At 39.0% G+C, this 19,885-nt stretch overlaps 1 protein-coding gene across 2 annotated transcripts in view; it reads left to right on the top strand.

Moving 5' to 3' along the window:
- klf12b (Kruppel like factor 12b) overlaps positions 1-19,000 on the top strand; it is a 65,381-nt gene extending 46,381 nt beyond the window's left edge. For both annotated transcript variants that reach the window (XM_049728391.2, XM_049728392.2), the window contains 4 exons: positions 4,107-4,632; positions 7,877-8,012; positions 14,122-14,279; positions 14,750-19,000. In XM_049728391.2, the coding sequence (XP_049584348.1) occupies positions 4,107-4,632; positions 7,877-8,012; positions 14,122-14,279; positions 14,750-14,931 (1,002 nt within the window). In that variant the 3' untranslated portion in view covers positions 14,932-19,000. The remainder of the gene's footprint in view (positions 1-4,106; positions 4,633-7,876; positions 8,013-14,121; positions 14,280-14,749) is intronic.
- Positions 19,001-19,885: the final 885 nt, after the last annotated feature.

The following is a 19,885-nucleotide window of genomic DNA, read 5'->3' as shown; positions in this document are numbered from 1 at the left end:
TGCGTAGCATGTGCAGGTCACCACGTTTCTGTAATAATGATGCATTATTGTTCAATTCCTTTTGATTTAAAATCGGATCAGTGATTGAGTAACCTTTGAATATGCTCAAAAAATTACTTAGAATAATCTTTTTCTTGTAAATTATATTTTATCATGTTGCAGGTGGGCAATGCCCAAGTTGAGTCACGTGGAAGAATAGTACAAATTGTCAAATATCTGCAAAAATTGGAATTAACCCTATAATGTCCATTTAGAAGGCTCCTCTGATCATAGCCAAAATATTTCCAACAGAGCCTCAATATATTTTTTGGTAGCTATTTCATACTTTTACGTAATTTCATAAGCCAGCCTTCCCAAGTTATCACGGTTTGCAGTCAGGCAGTCCGACTCGAGTTTAATGCGACTCACCTCATCTTCATTCCTGTGGTTCAAAAGATCGGTTCCGCCCTTGAGCAAGTCATGGCAGGGTTATTTGTCCGAATCCGAAGTGATGCTAATGAATTTACGGATGCTATGAAACCTACAGGTGATCACTCGAGGCTTATTTTTAGATGACCATGTGTTGTGTATATACATCACACCAGTTGCTCGTATATTAGAATGATCCGATCTCAAGATGTTGTGCTACGACTCCAATGTGGCTATTTTGCTGTGTCTCTGTGAAAAATGCCGATTCCAATGAAAGCCACTAATGCATGATCTTAGTTAAGCATCATTTAAGAGTCTCGTAGTCAAAATGAAGCAGAGGTCATTCCATTCGTGAGTGCATGTTGCATGGGAAGAACACTAGATCCTTGTAGCCAGATGAGTTATCTTAGGTCTTGAGGAACTGTTTGGTCCCAAACCGTAGGTACCACTTGCTGATAAGAAATCTCATCTGAGCACTTAAGTGAGGCAGCAGGTGGTTCCTCTCCGAGTCTTTCTGGCTGTTTTGCTCACTACCGCGCCTCAAGGCTTTTGAACTCCTCTGAAGTCGCCCTCCATTCGTGCAGCGATGTCAATCTGGATGCAACCCCAAGCAGCTTTGAAGTGCGTCGAGATCCAATCTCCCGCCCCAAATGACTGCGCCTCCCCGTTGCAGGGCAGACAGGCCGTGACAAAAATGTGGTCTTCATTTGGGTGGCAGGGAGCCAAAGCTGGAAATATGGCCTGCCTTGTTAGACCCTTCCCCCCAAAAGAGGCTGGAAAATGTGACCTGCTAACTAGTATCGCCTATTAAAGACAATGGCACCAGCACCGAGGCGGGTAGGCGGATCGAGTACATCCTTATGTGTGTGTGTGCGTGAGAGAAGTGGAGGTTGTGTCTGTCATAATGAGAGTGCAGGTGGTTTCATTTTTTCCTGTTTCTCTTGGTTGATATAAAAGCCCCCCTTTCGTTTTTGTCATTGGACAAAAGATATTTCTGAAGGTTAAATTAATTGATTAGTCTTTTTCGTCTTATTTCCAAGTTACTGATATCTTATTGTCCCGACCAGTCACTTGCTACAATGATCCATAATATATTTTTTTTATAAATCAAACTTTTATCTGATCTAATTCGCGCAAAACATCAATTGATTTTAGATTATTGACGCTTGTTTAAAACAAAGTGAATCCCATCAACTTCCCTTGTCAGTAAACGAGAGAAAATCTGTGATTTATTTGTGATTTTTCAGATATTTGCCCTGTGGCAGGACTTTTTAGCAACATAGGGTTCTTGGTATTTGACTAAGTCATGGCTATGACTGAAAATGAAATGAAATGATGATAAAAAGTCCGTTCACAAGGACTACAGATACTGTTGTAATAGTACGACTAATTATAATAATCGATTTTGAATTAGAGATGCTCCGGTTGGGTGGTTGGGTTTAAAGGTCATATGGGCAATATTTGTTTTTTGTGAAAATGCTTAGTGGGTGGCTCTGCGAAGCGGACCATAACCACACGCCATATACCTTGACCCAACGCCGTGAAACCTGAGGTGAACCCGTCTAGGATGGTGGCGGGGTTTGTTTTTCACTGACGAGGGCGTTATAGAGTAAACAAGCGTTTTGATTCTATTCATGAGCTGGTAACATTTCCTGTAGGCTGAGTATACAAGCTTGGTGTATAAATAGTAAGCTACTACAAAAATAAAAAAAGAACAGCGAACACGCGGTACTTGGAAGAAAAAAAAAAACTCAATTCACTACTCGCAGCCAGCATTACATAAGCAGAATAAAATGTGAAGTGGGGGTGAAAAGCCATAGCGGGGCACATTTTTCATGGCAGGCTTTTCCTTCTAGATTTAATAAGCTTTACAAGTACAATTAGTTAAAATAAAAAATAAAAAAATAGTGCCAAATGAGCTCCCTCCCCGATGGGCCTGTGAAAGGCCTTACTGTTAGGATCATGACTTGTAGCACCCCTGCCACACGTGACACGCTGTGGACAAAGATCACTTGAAATACTCAAAGTTTGTGGGTAAACAAGTTTGTGATGCGTTCAGGGTCACATCGGAGCGCCTCTCTTACAGGGAGAAAGAGAGGGGAGACGGGCAGGAAATTGAGCCCATATGATCCTTTTTTTCCACAAAGGAGATTTAAAGGGGGCTGGGGGGGGGGGGGGGGGGGGGCAATACACAGAGGCACATTACTCGGGGGGAGTGATGGAAAACAGGAGGAAACGAGAGGCGGAACAACGCAGGGAGGGAAAGAGAGGAGATGATGAAAGGTTACAAGTGCTGAGTGACACTATCTTTATTACGTCGTCAAATGTTCCTTAGCGGTTTGGACAAAGTTGTAGCAAGAATTCTATCACTTTTGAAATATGTCCACACTGAGGCTCAATGATGCCCCTCTGACAACTCATCATTAAACTTGTCATGGTCAAGATATTTTTGATTTTATAGATGCTATACATATACGAGTGGTGCAGTTTTCATCGTAGGGTCTAATAATATTTTTTTTAACAAGTTTTACCTAAAAAACAATATTCAAACAAATACTAGCAATTTTGAAATGTCCAATCACAATTCGTCATTTCTCTTAGAATGCTTATTATTTTAAAAGCTGACACTCAAATTCTCCTCAGTAGTTTTTGCACATAGCGAGATAATCATTTTTGGTAAATCATTTTCGAAACACAGTTGACCCCTCGCATATTTGCGCCTCGGCACCCACACTGACATATTTGAGAATTTATTTTCAATGTTTATTTTTGGAGCTTTTTTAGTTCAATTTTTTCAAATTTTCTGTGTTTATATACTTTTTACAGAATGATTTGTGTTTTAAAAAAAGAACGCCAGCACATTGCATGTCAATTATATGTGGCGTTTCGCTATTCGTGGGACGGCCTGGTCGCTATCTTCCATGAATAGTCGGGTGTTTGACTGTACTGGCAACAATGAATGCTTGTATTAGCTGTGGTCAAAAGTGGCATGAATTGCCCAAAGTCATATTAAGAATAAGGTTTATTTTAAGAGACAAAGGACAGTGGGAGAATTAACATTTTAAACAACCATTCTACTTCTTTCCATAGTGTCCTTATTTTGTGCATACTCAGAATATTAACGGAGCAGTTTAAGGCTTCTTTGAAACAGTCACGAATTTGAACAAATCCCCAAATTTCTAAGAATTGAATGAATTCAGCCATAAGAATGCTTTTTATTTTGTAAACCGAAAATTTGAATTCGGTGCACCACATAACTTGAATTTTACCAGGAAATCGAGCTCTTCTTCTTTTCTTGTGACCTCTTTGTCAGTATCAACTGTCAACTTATCTTCAACTTATCGTCCATCCATCCATCCATCCATCCATCCATCCATCCATCCATCCATCCATCCATCCATCCATCCATCCATCCATCCATCCATCCATCCATCCATCCATCCATCCATCCATCCATCCATCCATCCATCCATCCATCCATCCATCCATCCATCCATCCATCCATCCATCCATCCATCCATCCATCCATCCATCCATCCATCCATCCATCCATCCATCCATCCATCCATCCATCCATCCATCCATCCATCCATCCATCCATCCATCCATCCATCCATCCATCCATCCATCTACTGTTTTTCAAAGCTAAGACATCCAGACCCAAATATTTAAAGAAAAATGCATCTGCTCTTCCACAGTCACCCAAAGTGCGGCCTTATTCCGCGATGGACGGCGTTCCCTTCTTCCTCAGCAGAGTGAAACCCGAACCTCCAGAAGACCTGCTCGCCCACGACCTGCACTTCCACACGCAGACTGAGCCGGTGGACCTGTCAATCAACAAGCACCGCCCCTCATTATCCTCCACCACTACGTCATCCTCCTCGCCGCTGCGATCCGCCTTCTCGCCGTCCTCTCTGTCGTCATCGTCCTCTTCGTCCTCGCCGTCGGTTATCACCTCGGCATCGTCGGTGCTCTCGCCGGGCCCTCTGGTGGCGCCCGGGATGAGAGGTCAGCCATATTTGCACATCCTGCACTCGGTGCCGCCGCCTCCGTCCAGCCCGCTGGGCCTGCAGGGCGCCGGAAAGCTGGGTGGGCGCGTTCACCGCATCCCGGTGGTGGTGCAGTCGCTGCCGCTCATGTACACCACGGCCGTGCGTTCGCCCTCCAGCCTCAACAACGCCATCATGCTACCTCTGCTGGACGACGCCAAGAGCCAGGGAAAAGGTGAGACCAGTGCACTGAAAACATACATGCCAGAACAAATAAATAAGTCAAATCTTTACAAGAAGAAGATTTCTTGTGTGTCTTAGGTTGCAGACTTTTCTGACAAAACTCATTTATGCGGAGCAGTTCTGTCTGAAATTTAGTGAGGACTAATTTTTGCCATGGTAATTTGAAGGGCCTGACCGATATGAAGGTTTTGAGGCCGATGCGACGAAAAACGATTACCGATTAATCGGACAAATAATTCCAAGAATACCTTCAGTATTTGCTTAATTTTTAAACTGAGAAATTTGGGGTAAAAAAATGCAACAAAATATGCATTTAAAAGCATTAAACCTTTGGGAAATTATTTCACAAAAATAAATCAATTTATAAATGAGTTTAGCGATCATTTTTTTCTTCTTGCCATAAATTGAGGGTAACTTATTCTACACGTAGAGCAACTTAAACCTAAGCAACGTAACGTAAACAAGCTGGTCAAAATGAAGCACATGTTGTCAGGCTCACATAAAGAGAGTTAATGTAAAATGTTTAGTCACTTTTAATCGACAGAACGATTAATCTTTCAGGCCCTAGTCATTTGGGACTTGTTTGAATCTTAAAGGTTAAGATTTGAGCATTACACTCATGCGGCTTGCTCTCATCACTGTTGGGAACCTTATGTCTTGCATAGATGGGAGGAGATGCTTCCCTTCTGAGGTGAACAAGTTCTTAGGTGTTGTTTGTTGCCTTTTATTCCAGGTAGCACTAGCGAAGCAGCAAACATCCGTAGCAATGTCATGGAGGGTGTGACTGCTTCTCTCTTTTTGGGTGTGGCTTTTACTGCCAACCACGGGAGGGAACCTACACTGGCCGCTCTTGTCCACCCCCCTCGCCATACACAGAGCGAGTGTTCATTTTTCTAAAAGAGGTTGCTTCTGGTCATATCCTGCAAGGATGGACATTTAGGCTTCTTACCTGTGAACGTAGCCTACATACGAGGACACAAGCAGGGCTGTGTAATTAACTCTGGGTGGGGTCATCCTTGGAGATACTTGTGAATTTCTGTGGGAGAAAAAAATAGGACAGGAAAATCAAGACTTGTATAACAGGGTGTGGATGCATATTGAAGATGGGTGGCGCTCACACATACACAAAGTGAAGTTGACACAAAAAAATTACTTTTAATGCAGTAGCGGCCAGTAGACAGTTTAAGCTTTCAAAATGAAAAAAAAAAAAAAGATAAGAATGCTGATATTTGATTGATTGACATTGTCATCAGCATCTTGCAGTGATTGACCAACACATTTTATTCTGGCACACTGGTTGACTTCTGATTTGTTTAAATTTTGAAAATATTCCAATTGGAAGTAGCTTTGGTATAAACTGCTGTAATCTTAAAATCTTAAATTAACTGCGGAGGGAATGTTTTATGTAACATTTCAACATTACTGACTCCCGTACAAGTGCATTAATAAGTTAACCACTGTTAGAAGTAACACATGAAAGAATACAATCGCAACTTTAATGACAATTGAAATGTGGTATGCGAAAAGAAAAACGCACTAAGCCTTTAATGCTGGCAAAAATTAGGTGTGATGACAGCTGCCGTGATATGATTACTTCATACCTGTAGATGTTTCTTCTTTTGGAATAAGTGTTGCAAAAAAAACAAGTTTATCTAAGTTGCTCACTGAACTCAAGTGTTGTGACGTACACCCATATTTGGCATGTTGTCATGCATGACACATACGTGTGTATGAGTCGTGTGTTATTTTTCAAACTTGTTAACCCCTGTTAAAAACCCGTTTCCAAATAATTGTGTTTTTTGTGACTTGGACGGATTAATGACCTTTGAATTCATTTCAATGAGGACAATGCATTTGAGTTATGAGCTTGCTTATAGAATAAAATTTGTGAGGGCTACTATTGAATTTCTCAAAAGGCATTTTTTTTTTTTTTTTTTTTTGCTAGTGAAGCTAATAAAAGCTCTCGACATATGCATTAACTATACGACCCGAGAAATAAGTATGTACCTGTAAGCATCTCCACCTATTTGACTCACTTTAAAGCCGATGACAGCAACACAACAGGGTGCAGTGATGCAAGTCGTATGAAAAGCTTTTAACATAGATACAAAAACACTTTGCCCACACACACACATCCACACGCCCACAAGCGCGCACACACATACACACACAGGTCGGCCATCCTCTTTAAGAGAGGGCGGATACACTTCCTTTTCACTGCTGCCTCCCTGTCTCCCGCAGCAGGTTGCCATGGAAACAGGGCATGACTGCTAACAACAGGAGAGAGAGAAAGAAAGGAAAGAAATGTGGTGATCTGCCCACCTCTCCAGCACTCATCCTTTGTGTCCCTCGCTCAAAATGCACCCCCCACTCCTCAACGCACCTCACATTTCTGCTAATTACAATCCCTAATTGCAGGCTTTCCATAGGCCAGGCGAGATGGTGACCCCCCCACCTCCACACACACACTCGCCCCCCCTCCTTCAAATTGTAGAAGTAGAGAGCTTTAAAAGCAGTCACTGCTGCTTTATTTGCTGCTCTTATTATGGGCTGTAATGGTTTCAGTGCCATCTGAGAGGACCCTTGATAGCTTTGAAATTCATATAGAAGAGCCTCAATGGACAATATGTTCTCTATTGACTGGTTGCCTTAGTATGTTTTTTTTTTCCGAATTACTTATAATCAATATTTAATCACCATACTGTGGAGTAGGTTGTTTGTTCTGAATGTACTTAAGAAAAAGTACGATGACATTCAACATGAAAGCTCAAAACAATTTTTTCCATGGGGAAAATGTTTTTTTTTTTTGTAATCCATTGCCCAACGTCTGACTAAAACCTAACTGTACAAAAATTGAAGCAATTTTAAAGTTGGTCACGTAAATCCAGGTAATCATTTAAGACACACATGATTATTAGCAAATACAATACAATACATTTTACAGAGAAAAGCTGGAAGGATTAACTGTACTAAAGAGACTTGAACAGTAGAAATGGAAATATTTGTTTCCACGGTGGAATGATTCATTTATTTAAATCAATGTGTGGGGTGACGCTGACTCAAAAAAACAGTCGATGGGATGCTTAGTGTGTTTCCACCAAAACACAAACCCAACAAGTGTCGGAACATTTTGAAAAACTATTTCAAATAAATATTGTACCGTTACCGTGCCGATAAATTTTTATTATCTCTGTTTTTTTTGCACCACCTTCATCACTTTTGTCTGGTCCTCACAGCGCACATGGAACTCAACGGCCTGTCTCCGCGTCACATCAAGAGTGACAGCGATGACGACGACCTGCCAAACGTAACGTTGGACAGCGTCAACGAGACCGGCTCCACGGCACTGTCCATAGCCCGAGCTGTACAAGAGTGAGTACGACTCTCTTACAAATGTTCAAGCGCCATTCTGTGCATTCAGTTCACTACGGAGTCAATCAACAGCACGTAAATACCTTCTCGGACGAGTTTAAGTGAAAACTCCGAACACATACATTATTTTTCTGAATCATATTAAAGGTGAGGGTTAGCGCTCCAGTGGTCTCTGCAATTTTGACAATCTATTTTTGATATAGCTCTCTTCAATTGTGCAGGTATATACGACCTGACAGTTGACAGTTTTAAAAGGTCTATAAACTTAAAATACATTGTCAATTTCAAGGACAGGTTGACTATTCCATAAAGGTAGGAAATACATTTATAAGAGTACAGAGGTCAAAATTTCCCACCTTTAACATAAAAGCTCATATCAATCTACCTTGAAGCTCTTTCCCGCCCACGCTGGGCTTGGATGTATTGTGTTGCTGTGCAACGGCGTATACAGTCTTACATGGCGGGTATACTTTACGGACTCCCAGCATGGTGAGCCTCAGCCGTGCCAGCCCATCTGTGTTGAATGAAAAGACTCGCCTCTTGAGTGGATGACAGCTCCGACGCTCTCCTGATGGTAAGCAGGAAGTCGGACAACCCCCGCCCCTCCCCACTCCTCCTTAACTGTGGGACAGAGAGCCAGAACGGTTGCCTGGCCAGACTCAAGTTCATGCCCATCGGATGGTTATTTAGTCTAACTGCGAGGAAAGTATTCCCAGGCTTGTGCTAATCTTTCTCATGTGCAAACATGATGCGACCAAATAACTTCTGGACCTGGGAATTGCACAGTCTATTGACTGGTGATTCAATCTCAACTCAGACAGCTCCCTGCGACTTTGGGCTGTAATTCTTTTCATAATGGATTACTCTGGCAATTGTTTTGTTTTTCTTTAATTGACATCCGTTAATTGTGACTCAGTAATTGTTTGGACTGAAACCGAAAAAAATGCCAGAATAGATCATTGTTTTCCAAAGTAAAAGCAAATGTTTTATTTTGGTTCAACACAAAGATAATCAGAAATCGGATAATATTTACTATTGAGAAGCTGAAATTCTGAGCATTTGGAGAGTATTAAAAAAAATTATCCAAATGAACCATCAATTTTCAAAAATAATTAAGGGTTCATTTGATAATTGGTTAGTCGTCGATTAATCGTTGCACCTCGATTGCTGCTTTAAATACGCTGCCACAATTAGTCACAGTTTGGAAACCCAAACTTTAAATCAGAAGTGTGAGTTTTTTTTTTTTTTTATGGGGAGTCATCAGTGCAGGTAGTGACCCCTTCCAGTTATTGGTGCAAGACGCCAATTTCCCAGCCTTGTCGAAAAAGGGAAGTTTTTAGGTCCCATGGCTTGGTAGAGGAAGGATATGCAAAACAAGCATACAAAGAGCAGCTGCTGCAATACTTCCCAAGTCAAACTAAAAATGTTCCTGCTTTTTGAGGTACTTAGTTCCAGACTGAAACAGTGACGACAAGTCTTCATAAGGTTCTTAACCAGATAAATGATGCATCTTCCGTTCAAGTGCAGATACTCCAATTTTGTGGGATCCTACTGCCTGTGAAAGTTAGCATTTTTTCCCCACGTTGCTACACAATATATATTAGGCTTCAGAGGGAGTGGAGCCATAACCCTGGTGTGACCAATGGGACATAAGTGTGTAAATTTTTACACCCAACCCTCACTTTTCCAGTCCTGTTGTGCTAAAAACAATTGTCTCTATCTAATTACACTAGTCAACAGCTAAATTAATTCAGGGGTGGCGTGTCCCGAAATGTTTTGATACAAATTTAAAAAATGTCCAGGCTTTTTTCCAATGCATCAAGTTTTGATAATATGATCATATTTTTTGTTTTTGAGTTTGACCTATAAAACCTTGCGCAATACAGACTTGCATCTGCATTTATAGTTTTGACATTTCAGAAGAAAATTACACCTGTTGCTGAACCTAATGTTCATTCATAAAATTTATACGGCTGGGTTAAAAAATTACTCTGACCCAGGAAGTTGGGTCAAAGTGACCCAATTTTGGGTTGTTTTGCAAAACATTTCTAACCCAATTTGGGTTGATTTTAACCCAGGATTTTTAGGGGTTTACCAAATAATATTATTCTGAAAACCTGATGTGCTAGGGAAAAATGAGGGCAGATTCGCAACCGGTGTCAAAAAAAATCTAAAAAAGTTTACTTGCCTTACTAATTCAAAAATGTTGAACATTTTGTTGACTCGTGTTGTCTGATTGTGCAGTGTTGTGTTGTTGCATGCATATGACAAAAGCACTGACTGATTCTCTCGATCTGCTGTGTCAAAAGTAATTGCTACTGTCTACAACCAGATATTCTGATTCCAGAATGTCTGTGTGAAACCGCCCATGTTTGCGGCATGGCTTAACTGGGTTCTGTGTCAAAGAAAAAGGCAGCTGAACATCTGTCGGGCGTTGATACAATCTCTGTGTGAAACAATACTTTGGTGACCCTGCTGTGCAACACATTCAGATAAAATTGACTGCTTCATGGTAACGTTTGAAAATGCATGCACGCACGCACACACATACAAACACAGACACACACAAATGTGGCATTGGGTAATTCAGAGAGGAGAGTTTGGCAGGCCCCAACTGTGCTCCTTTACTCTCTCCCTCCCATCAGTAGACCTCAGGTGTCCTGCTGTACATCAACACATGTTCCTGCACCCCGCACAGTCGCTTCCACAAGGAGGTCAACTCACTGTCCACACAGGAGCACGACAGACTCAAGTGAGAGAGGGGGGTGCGTCAAACACGTCCATCTCGAGTTACCCCCATACGCAGAAGTTGACACAATGCATGCGCCTTTGTTGACATATGGAGAGCTCCATTGTGAGCTTGAAAGAAAAGATGTGTTTCATTCTGCACTCACATTTATGCAAGCATCATGCAGAGCATCACAGAGGAGAGGTGTAAGGGCACATTTTCAATTCTATGTATGCGTATATGAATATGATTGAAATGAGGGAGGAGAGGGAGAAGGTGTGTATATGTGTGTGGGGTTGGTTTCTTCAGGAACCTCCTCCATATTCATGCGTTTCCCAGGGGAACAGTGGATAGGCTATTGTTGGAGGACGCCAGTTGAAAAGAGAGCAGTGAGGCTGGAAAGAGTGTGTGTGCTCATGTGTGCGTGTATGAGAGACGCCCTCAAGTTGGAAGTAGCAAAGACCCCCAAAAGTCCCTATAATGTGCATCATTAATTTTTGACATTGGATTCTAGTTGGGTGAGAAGTGACGCATGATCATTCGAATGGTTGAGGTTCGTCGATGAATTGAAAGATGACGAACGCCGAGCCGTGCGGCTGAAACCAGCTGAACAAGGTTACAAAAGCCTTATGGGTTCGGTAACTAGTTTTCATGAGTTGTTAGTGGTTTGGATGGGATTCAAAATGTTAATCGCTGGTGAGCGATGTTGCAACCTTACTGATGATCCATAAAACACCAGCACATGTATTTGTACTCTACGACAGGGTATGACTTGTAAAACAAGTTCCTATTTCCACTTTTAGCTCCAACACTGTCTTCTCTTTTTTGTCTGGTAGTTATGTAAAAGGTCCATTGGTGTGCAAATGTAGAGCTGGAGTCTAGACAATTTTAGTCAGTATTAAGGGACGTAATGAATGCAAGGCACGTCATGCTTCTGGGTATACTGTCCTCTTAAGTCCCACACGTCGCTCTGGCTTGTTCCTCAAGACGTGGCGGAGTCAGAGCGTAATGTGTAGGTGGCAGAAGTGCAGCAGTGCTTGGAGTCATATCCTCTGACAGGTACCACAATGGCCGACGGGAGGCCACCCAGGGCACACTTTCTCACGTCCTTTCCTGTTTTCTCTGCAAAGCTGCAATTAGACGCAGCGTGAGAACCTCATCCGTTAGCATGACCCGCTTTCCTTTTCGCCAAACACACAGATGCTATTGTGTTAATAAAGCAGGCTCCAGACCAGCCCTTTAGGGCGACACACATCTATACACACATTTTGATCAGGAGAGAAAGCAGAAAGAGAGGAACTTGAACAGAGGTCAGCAATGTTTAAAATGTATCGAAGTGCTACTTCCTCTTTTCCCCCTAGAGACACAAATAAACAGAGGTTGGGAGGCGGCTTAACTTGGGGCTCACATGAGAAAAGTAGCACCAATTGATCGTCACACCGCAGCTACTTATGTTAAAATAAAAAAGATATGCTTATGCAAAGTAATGGATTCATGAGCTAATAGCCCATTTTGTAGTCATAAAAGACTGATTTTTCTCCAAATAGGTTATGTATAGCCTACTTATTTGTTAACTCCCCACTTCTTAAAGACCTTGGATGTTAACTGTAGACAAATAACATCAGCCATTATCCGCTGAGTGTTTTAAAAAGTGTAATGTCTTGCCTAAATTCACTACCAAGCCATTAAATGACGGTAGAAATTGTTAAAAAAAACATCAACAACAAAAACTGGATTCCATGGTAGTGGTAATGTCTAAATTATATAGTAATCAATTTTTTAACTCTAACATATTACTCACTTATTTGCCTTATTTGATGATTGATAAGAATCAGTGACTTGTATAATTTTAGGGTTGGCCTTTTTTCCGTTCTGCTGAATTCATCTAATTAAAAAATAAAATTAAATGATTGACAATAGGCCTAGATTTTTATTTATTTAGATATTTATCTCTTGTTCTCTCTATCTATCAATTTGCAGATGAAATATAAATTGAATAAATTAAATAGATTGTATAATAATATTCACACACAGTAACTCAACTATTTTATGTGCGTCTTTGAAAGATTATTTTTGATTGACTTATGTTTTATGGTTGTGATAAAATGACAGAAAAAATATTGTTCATTTAGTAAATGTATTTTATTGGATAATGATGATAACATATTATAATATCGAAATAAAATACTAAGCATTGAAATGAAACACCCCAAATTACCAAGGTAAATCAATTGTGCAGCTGAATGTAGAGCATGAAAGGCATGTTCATGAGAATTTCCTTTACAGCTTCACTTTGGTAAGAGGCCAAGAGCCACAGGTGTCTGCGGCATTCTCCTCTGCTTGTTTGTGTCTCATATTTTTTGCGAATTAGAAACAAAAATATGGTAAAAGACACAGGGAGGAAACAGGAAGTGGTTTTGCTGCGGTGGCGGCAGTCCCTTACATGAACTGTCTGGTGCACAAACCCAGCCCTTGATCTTCCTTTCTCATCCTTCCTCATTTGGCCCTTCTAAATGCACATTGAATATATACATTTATTCGTTTGGTGCCTCCACATTTGAATGACCTTCTTGATTAATATTATCTAACAAGTGAATCATGTCAATGTGATTACCGTAATTGATAAGAACATTAATCAACATTGACAAATGGTTGAAAAAAAAGTGCCACTCGTGCTGCAGCTTCCTCTGATGACATTGACAGCAGTGCTACGACAACTGGCAAGAGCATCTGGCTCTTGTTGTTGGTTAGACAGATTTGGATGTTACAGTGGAAATGATTGAAACCTTTCGTAGTTTTGATCCAAAATAAAATTCCAAAATCGAGTCTGCACATGCGCAGTGCGAATATGGAGTAGTCCATTGCATAAGAGGGGAGAGGGACACACCCAAATCCATCACAATATGTGTTTTTTTTGAGCTTGTGAATTAAGACGAAAGCAATGATTGCTGTAATTAGACAAAAACTTTATCAAATTGTCCTTATGAGACATTTTGGGCCCTCTGACTAAAAACACACATATTACCAGTAATAGACGACGGAAATAAGTAGTGAGTCTTCAACCTCACTGGACTTGATGGAGACATAAAACACGTTGATGGATGGTTGTCTTTAAGGTAAGCAATAAAAACAGGCCTCATCTTTCTTTATTACTGTACAGTGCAGCCTTATACTGCCACCTGCTGGCATAATTGTACATTGAATTACTGACATGCACATTCCATGCTGTCTGCCTGTCTGTCTGTTGATCAAAAAATGACTTATTTTCCCTTTTCCAAAACTTTATTTTAAATGCTCAAATCCCTTAAAACAAGTGTCAATATACTTGGAAAAATATAAAGGAAAAATTCCATCATCCTTACCACTTCTTTTGTGTTACAGTTCAATGTCACCGTTCAGTATTGACAGCATACGTCGCCCCCGGAGGTCGGAGTCGCCCGATTCCAAAAAGCGGAGAATCCACCGGTGCGATTTTGAGGGCTGCAATAAGGTTTACACCAAAAGCTCCCATTTAAAAGCACATCGGAGGACACATACAGGTCAGTGCACACCCACCTATCTAATACGATTCCATAAGCTGAGTCCAAATAATTTTATTTTTTAAATCACCTTTATTTTACTGAGCTACTTAGTAGCTTTACAGGTGATGTTTAATGTAACATGTTAATTGTACAAAAATAAGTTAACTGCTGTCATTTGAATAAAAGTTCAAGCACTCCTCACCCCCATTAAAGCCATTTTGAACTGTAAAGGGTTAACCAAGTCAAGTCAAGTCAAGTCAAGTCAAGTCAAGTCAAGTCAAGTCAAGTCAAGTCAAGTCAAGTCAAGTCAAGTTTATTTGTATAGCCCTAAATCACAAGCAGTCTCAAGGGGCTTCACATAGACAAACAAATTGACAATTATTCTCAAAGCATATGAATGAAATGAAACAATGACCTACTATAGGGGGACATTGTAAGATGCTAAGTTTGTGTTTTTTTTAGCGCATGTGTACTTCTGTGTCCGTTAGGAGAAAAGCCTTATAAATGCACCTGGGACGGCTGCACGTGGAAGTTCGCCCGCTCAGATGAACTGACCCGCCACTACCGGAAGCACACGGGCGTCAAGCCCTTCAAGTGCGCGGACTGCGACCGCAGCTTCTCTCGTTCGGACCACTTAGCCCTGCACCGGCGCCGACACATGCTGGTGTGAGACAAGTGAGAAATTATCAGAAGGAAGGATCCAGCACGCGCAGGGGAGCCGGATCTCCCTGGGAAATGTTCTTCAGCTGGCCTGGACACACAGGAAATAGATGGCGCGGAAGAAGAAAGAAAACAGGGTCAAATTGGGATCCTCTCGGAAGGAACAGTCAGGAGCTTTTATTGTCTTTTACAGCACTGTTTGGAAGTTTTTAACATGGACTCTTTAATCAGACAGGGGAAGAAATTGCAATTTTCAGAATATTTTTTGTCTTTATAATGTGAAAGACCCCAGAGTCTGGAGTTTTCTTTCTGCCATTTTTTTTTAATGGTGATGGAGCTCCAGAAGCAGACCGGATTCGTCCGCAGAGGGCGCCACTTGATCACGGATGAATTCCTCTGGCCTTTGAATGAACCACCCGCAAGCCCATTGACACAAAAGCCAATGTTTTTGGCTGGACTAACTTTCAAATTTCATCATTTGACAAAAAACTACAACAACAAAAATCTGGAGCCTCTCTGTTGGATTTTTGTGCTGTGATGAAGCAATCAGATCAAGTGCAATCTTAATGGTTACAACAGTATACACTTTCTTTAAATCACCTTTTTTCCTATCAGGGGCAACTTTAGTCCTCTGAGGGCCATACTAAATTTGTGAAAAAAATACCATCGGACAAATGTTTATTATTATTGTTATTATTATGTGTTATGAGCCTTTGTGGGTCAAATGTTTTTCGAGGGCCTTTTTTTCCTCAAGGTTTCATTGCTTGCTTTAAACGCTTCAGCAACATCGTGTACAGAGAACTTGACAACAATCATGATAAGGACTTTACTTACCTTACTTTTTCTCTTGGCTGGTTTTGGAGTTTATGGATTTTTTTTTTGCACAGCAGCACTTGACTTTCAAATGGCTTAATTGTTACAAAGATGGCGGCAAATGCACACACGCAGAAGAATGCATTTTGGTTACAGATGTCGTGTGGGTGATTGATGTCAATTTTTTTTCTCCCGTCTGTACGTACTATTTAGCTGCCTCGGATGTCATCAACTACAAAATACTTAGTCTGGATTGTAATGAGATCTAAAGTTGACGTTTTGTTACATCCTTCATTAGCATACTTTATATGGACAAAAGTATTGGGACTACATAACACAAACAACCCTAAGTACAGTGGAATCTCAAAATTCCACACCTAGGAAAAATTGGCAAATGAAATAGTCTGGTTTGAGATGGAAATCAAACCTACAATCACCGCATTATGAGATAGACGTGCGAACTCGTCGACCAACGTGCCATCCTACCGCAAAACGTGAAATCAAAATTTACAACATACTATGAAAAAACTTAAAATGTAAAATGTATATTAAATTATGTAACAATTCTAGGGGTTGCAACAATACACTTGCTAAGTGTAAATTGTATTCACCTACCTTGGGACAGTTGGATGTATGAGAACCTATTGAAAACCAAAGACAGAGACAAATGTGTGGATTCAATAATTTCTTCTATTTCAGCGACATTTTCTTCCAAACTTGTGTTGCAATTCCAAATTGTTTAGAGTGTTCAAATTTCCCTTTCCACTGTACTTAAAGATTTGATCATCCCCAATTCTTTTGTCCATAATTAACAAGAGAACGAAGAGAAAAATCACCAAAACAAATACCAATATCTTTTCCACAATATTTACAATATACCATGGATGATTTTTTTTCCTCATATGAAATGCAGAGATGTGCTTGTTCTGCCCACAGTGTTAAAATAGTCAAGATTCTTTGATAGTGAAATAATTTTTTTTTTATTGGAGCCAAGCCAGTAAAAGGAACCAGTGACCTTTATGTTTGTGTGTATATGTATATGTGTATATGTACACACACACACACACATACATACATATGTATATGTATATATGTATATATATATATATATATATATATATATATATATATATATATATATATATATATATATATATATATATATATATATATATATATATATATACACACACATAATAGCACCTTGTTAAAGGCCGACACCCATGAACACCCGCCCTCATACATATTAACCCCATGTTTAAAATGTATATGTTCGCTTTATTTATGTACTGTATATAATTTGTGCACATATCAATGTGTTTGTTATGTTAGTGACAGAATATCAGCACCTTGTTTGTTTACTATTATTAGTTTAATTTTTGTAAAATGATTTTGAATGAAGATGTCAATTTATAAACAAAAAAATGATCATCAATATCATATTTTATGATCTATATAATAAATATATATATAACATTTTATGGTTGAGGGTCACTTAAACATGCTTATATTACTTTTCTTTGTGTACAAAAATGTTGTAATATATGTGAGGACGTTTTAAAGACGTGTGTATATATGAATATACTGTATACAGTATAATGTATATACGTACGTTGGCTAAAGAGGGCTCTTTGATTCGAGGTGCAGGATTTATACATTAGTCTTTTTTTCAGATTTTCATTCAAATTCAATTGTTGTACACAATCAAACATGGGGCTAAAGGCTGTTCAATTTCACTGGTTTGATTAGTGGTTACACAAAACAATACATATTTGACTTTACCTGATATTTTTATGTTAAACTGCGCCACACAACAGTTTGTTATTTCAATGTATAACTCAAAATTGTAAGAAAAAAATGGTGCCAAAGTTGTTTACATAGCAGTTTCTTTTTTTTTTTGTTATTTCACCAACAATAATAAGACCTTTTACAATTTTTATTTAGTATGTTTACATTTCAGCGTGTTCCACATAGTCATAGTTGCTTTATTTGTTCCAAAAGCTTAAATTTTTGTTTGTCAACCACAATTTTGAATTATCCTAACTAGGAAGTCGATCCAATTTGTTTGTTTATTGTTTTTCTGTTTACAATATTGAACAAAATATCAGATCAACTAAAAAATCTTATAAAAAAAACACAAAATTGTGTGGTTTATATAAAATATTAGGTAAAGTCTCTTGTATTAATTTATTTTCAATTAAATCTTTTGGGGGTGGGGTTAAAAAGTATTCAAAACAGTTTTATTTGTATACAAATACCACCAAAATTCCGAATCAGAATATGAATTTGTTTCATCTTAGCAGTGTTTAAAAAAAAAAAAAAATACATCCTGTCCTGACAGGGTGTATTGTATTTTCTCTTGAACATCTTTTTAAAACATAATTGTGTAACGGTAACCAGGGTCAAAGTTATGCAATAATAACAATGCTAATAATAATGTTTATAAGTAGTGCCTCGTGTCACGTTACTGCTCCGTGCAGCATTTTCATTTGATGGAATCATTTTTACATCACAAAGCAACAGTTTAGGGGGGAAAAAAAAGCACAGACAACGATATGCAAATCGTACAACCCATATTTTTAATAGCAGTGAATTTTCCGGAGTGATTAGATGCGTTTGTTGCATCCTAGCACTAACATCATACACTGTTCATAATACACTTTCTTACAAAAAATATTTGATTAAATCAAATTTATTTTATGATCCCGCATAAAAAGAAAACACAAGGAATCCTACTCAACGTAGATCGATGCCTTTTTTTCAATGAATGAGTCTATCGGTTCTATATTTACTTTACTCTCAATGTACTTTTTGATTTTGTGGTTCAGAAGAGTAGTGAAGCCGGCGGCTGTATTTCAATTTGCAGATACTTCGTACAGTATATGGTTGTTATTGTATTTATGTAAAGTGAGTGTAGTGTAAATAGCTTTCAACCTTATTTCCGATCTTGACGTAATGAAAAATGTGAGCTTGCTCAACAGACCACAAAAGGGAGATTTTGCTCACGGAATAATAACACAATTGTACTTTTTTTTCAGAGGGGGGTGTCAAATCTTTAAAAACATGGTGCCCATTTATTTGTGTTACTCTTTTGTTTTTTTCTCAGAGTTTAAGTAGCCTATCCAGTCTGTGCTTTGTCTTCTACTTCTTCTGTATTTCTTTTTTTCAAATGGATGGAGCTGTGAAATTTAAATAAGTTGAAACATTTAAATGTATATTAAATGAATGGCGGCATGAAGGTTAATAAAATTGCGTTTTATATGTAATGTTTGGGGAATATGTTGTTATTCTTTTGGAGGCAAATTTACAGAAATGGAAACTAACTTTTAGTGCACTTAAAGTTTTCCAAATTAAAGGACCCTCAAGTCATTTAATTGGATTTTTTTTTCTGAAAACTCTGGGTGGGGAAGGGGGAGATCTGCCCCTAAAGTCGTGTGCTTCTGAATTTCTGAAACTTACCAAAATTTAAACAAAAAGTATTCATTTCTTATTGTTCCTCCAGCAGCTTGTCAAGAAGGGCAAATCATAGCCGGTCAAAAATGAATCATCCAAATGATAATATGTAACATTTGTTTCTACTTGAACCTGGTACAACACTTGTGACCTTTGCTATGCATGGTTTTGGCAAGCTCCATTCCTAGTTTGCCAGTTGGACCCAAAAAGTCCACACATGGTAAGCCTAAGTAGATAACAATTCATTTATATTCAAATTTGACCAAAATGTTCTGGATAAATATGCACTAAAAGTAAGTAATACATTTGATTATGAAAAACATACACGATATAAAAACAAGAAAGTTTTGCTCTTAAAAATATCAAATGTGTTCACAAAAAAAGTTGTCCATAAAAGTAATCCTCCCACTGGGAAAAGGCTTTATTTGGTGTTTATTAATTAATTTAAAAATAATAAATATATAAAAGCCACTTTGAAAAGACACTAAAAACGTCTGGCAGATGTTCACGTTGCCAGGTCCTGAGTGAAGAAAAAAAGGAAACACTTTGAAATTGCTTTTTGAAGACAAATCAAGGAAACGACACTTTCATCTTATTTGGAGCATGATTTAAAAAACACGTATGATGTCGGGACATGATTTGCTACCAAAAAAATGTGTCATCATTGATAACATTGCATGAATTTAAAATTTTCTGCT

The sequence above is a fragment of the Syngnathus scovelli genome, chromosome 8 (assembly GCF_024217435.2).
Source record: "Syngnathus scovelli strain Florida chromosome 8, RoL_Ssco_1.2, whole genome shotgun sequence".
In the NCBI taxonomy this organism is placed as follows: domain Eukaryota; kingdom Metazoa; phylum Chordata; class Actinopteri; order Syngnathiformes; family Syngnathidae; genus Syngnathus; species Syngnathus scovelli.
Note: the sequence above shows the minus strand (reverse complement) of the source record. Positions and strands in the feature narration are given on the sequence as shown.